Source organism: Suillus fuscotomentosus (genome assembly GCF_016647785.1).
Source record: "Suillus fuscotomentosus strain FC203 chromosome Unknown F5891scaffold_39, whole genome shotgun sequence".
NCBI classification, from domain to species: Eukaryota; Fungi; Basidiomycota; class Agaricomycetes; order Boletales; family Suillaceae; genus Suillus; species Suillus fuscotomentosus.
Window position 1 is genome coordinate 44,996 of NW_024539551.1, and position 3,276 is coordinate 48,271.

Genomic DNA, 3,276 nt, shown 5'->3' on the forward strand with positions numbered 1-3,276 from the left:
TTGTCACAAAATCAAAATTTGACCAAAGTTGACATTGACAATCAACAGTCAACAAGTCAACAGGTCAATCAATATTGACTGGCACATAGATTGACTGTTGACTGTTGACTCCCAGTGAAGAACGACAATATTTAGGTAGATATGTGTAGATATAAGTCGATAAAATTTCAAGTCATGATTCTTATCAATCTGTTTCGAGGTCTCTCAACAAAATGTAACTTTTTGAGATGCAAAAAGATACAGATTGAGACAAATTTCTAACATTTAAATATAATTCTCGATGCCTTTAGGTGTTTAGATAGGCATTTACATACAGATTGTCGCTCGATTTGAATCAAAAATGTTATCGATACACAGCTAATGCAATCAAATGAGAATATCAAGGAGTATCGCTAGTATTTTGGGGATATCGCTAGGTATTGCTATCACGGGGGGTATCCACTGCACCACCATCCCGCTATTCCGCCATCCCGCCATCCCGTGTCACACTACTCCTTGTCCACGTCGCGAATGGTTCCAACAACCCCACATGATTTGAGCTATAGAATGAGACTGTTAGTGTAGTATACAATAGAGGATGGTGGGCTGAACTCACCTGAGCTGTTGCTTTGCATTTGTATGTATACCTGGTAGACAGTGTTAGATAGATATCACTAATATAACAAAATTGATACACGTCTTTGTCGGCTTTAGATAACCCGTTCCAGTAAGATGCGAAGACTGTCGCAGGTTCCTTTTGATGGCCATTTGATTGCCAATCCAAAGCACACAAGTTCCTACATCATATGAATCGTAGAATTAGCTTTGATTGGCCTGATAATGATAGAATCACTTACCGTGCAGTGATCTTTGCACTCACATGCATCGGCTTGGTACTCAGCTGACGCTTCTTGATGGTATCAGGCTTCGAGCTGTTGATTGTGATCTTCATTTGCTTGGCGCTCTGGGACGCTGCGATGACTTTCATTTTCACATCAAGTGAAGTCGAATCTGCAGTTGATGGAACCTCTGGCATGGAGATTAGTGTATGCTGTGTGATGTTGTTGGTGGATGGAATTGGGGTAAGATTAAGTTCAGAAGTCGAAGTTGAAGTTGCAGGAATCTCCAATGGAATTGGTCTGGGCTGAGGCTTGGGGGCAAGATTAGAACTATATTGATTAGATCAGTGTACCATCAACAGCATCATTGACAAAATGAAATAAACTCACAGAGGATTTTTGATCTGTAGACATGTGAAATGTGTGTAGTTAGTATAATAACCCTTCCAATACAAGCTACATACACTTACCTCTACGGTTATCACTTCCTTTGCTTTCCCTTTGTCGGTACTGGGTGGAGGTGTAGGTTCATGGTTGGGGGAAGAATCTTGTATGATATCATTGGTGGATGATGCAGTCTGTAAACATGTAATTAGTGAGCATCGATCATGATTGAGTGCGGAGAAAACTTACCAGATCAACCTCTTCTCTGATATCGGAATCAACGCATGATCACTTGATGGCATATTCATTGTCGGGTTCAGATGATCTCCGTTTCTGAGTGGCAATTGGGACCAAGTCTGTGATGCTCTTGTCTTCTAAGTCTTGCTCAGCCTTCACATGGTTGCTGCTTCTTTTCTTCGTGTGATACTTGTGCCATTGGGGGTAGTTGTCGGTCATAAGTTTCATTATTTTCCAATTATCGGCACAAAGTTGAAGCTCGAAATGGGTCTTGCGCAATGTATGAACCAGCCATTTGAGGACATCCAGAGAAGCTTGGCCGATCAATTCTGGTGCAAGTCCTTGAGTATGAAGTTGGCAGAAGCAAGACAGCATTGTCAATCGAATTGACTTTGCACGCTGAGCTGATACAGGCATGCTGTCCTTGTCCTGGAGGTAAGTCGACACATTGATACCTTGTGCCATCTGTCTGGATCCATGTGCTGATTTTTTTGAGGAGGAATCAGGAACAGCTGATGTGCTCGGAGGGTATTGTTCCTGCCATCCCTTTTTGATCCAAGACTCCACTGACAGAAATTCAGTCTGATTGAGCTCGTGATCGCAGGCTTCTTCAATTGTTCCATTGAGAAGGAGGGGTGGCTTATGTTCATCGTTGCTATTGGTGCCAGATGAAGTGCTTGAAGTGACAGATAACGATGAGCTCGATGCGACTGAGCTTGCTGAACCTCGGATATTAACAATGATATTCCTACAAGACACATAATTAGATATCATTGAAATAAAAATGAATGAATGTATGCGCATATAGTCACTTGGCGGTGAATATATGCGCATACAACTTACTGTAAGGCCTGGCAGGTAGTATTGAGACTTGTATTTTCACTCGCCAGCCTTTGTACATCTGCTTGGAGACTGGCAATTGTGTGTTGTGACTCCGCAAGTTGATGCTTGAGTTGGGCAACAAGATTGGTGTCAGAGTCCTTGCATGGCAATGGATCGTGATCGAGTATAGAATCTAGAGAATCTTGATACATAGAAGACTCACCATGTGTTTTATATCAGTATCCGAGCCTTCAGCATGTCTTTGTAATTAATATAATGACTCACATTAAGTTTGTGAAGTACCATTGGTTCATGCAAATAGTACATCTGGCTAGGCCCATTCAGATCAAATGGTTGTAATAATGATTGTTGAGAATTAGTTTGAGGGACCAAGGAGTTTGGGTATCCAGCAGATGAGATTGTGTTGTCGAGGGACAGTGACATGATGGTATGAGTTGAGGGACACTTTGAGTTGAAGTCAAGAAAGGAAACTCACCAGAAACTCACCAAGTCCTGTTATTGCCATGCATCTGTTATGCTACCACCAGCTGTCCAGGATTTTCTTGATACCAGGTGAGTCTTTGCTTCACGATCTAGATCTATTAATCTTATCTACTAGCATCAATACAAATAATTCCAACGACTCCACCCATTCTAGTACCCCCATTATGACCTTGTCGGACAATTTCTTGCTGGATCCCAGCAATTGGACTTCTGATCCTCTCAGGGCACATCTGATGAGGCTAAGGTATTTATTACAACAAGAGTAAGTTTTTATTTATTTTTATTACATTTTAATATGAGTTCAGTAGATCTATTCCTACCAAACCTACTCCCACCCTCCCCATCGATGACCTGAGCAGTGTGACCAAGCTGGAGAGCGAACCCGAAAAGCCGCCCCAGCCTGCAATACCTACTCCCACTCTCCCTGCCGATGACCCTAGCGGTGTGACGGAGCCCGAGAGCGAATCCGAGAGAGCTGCTCCTGCCATAACTATGCCTATCATCCCCGTCG

The 3,276-nt window shown here is 42.6% G+C and overlaps 1 protein-coding gene across 1 annotated transcript; it reads right to left on the minus strand.

Annotated features, from left to right (window-relative positions):
* Nucleotides 1-488: 488 nt before the first annotated feature.
* F5891DRAFT_1190772 (uncharacterized protein) lies at nucleotides 489-2,473 on the minus strand (the record flags this gene model as incomplete). The annotated part of the gene is made up of 9 exons (XM_041367357.1): nucleotides 489-539; nucleotides 596-626; nucleotides 675-776; nucleotides 837-1,148; nucleotides 1,209-1,222; nucleotides 1,289-1,396; nucleotides 1,452-1,467; nucleotides 1,495-2,187; nucleotides 2,283-2,473. The coding sequence occupies 9 exons, from the start codon at nucleotides 2,471-2,473 to the stop codon at nucleotides 489-491; spliced, it is 1,518 nt and encodes a 505-aa protein (XP_041223977.1).
* Between the last annotated feature and the right edge of the window lie 803 nt (nucleotides 2,474-3,276).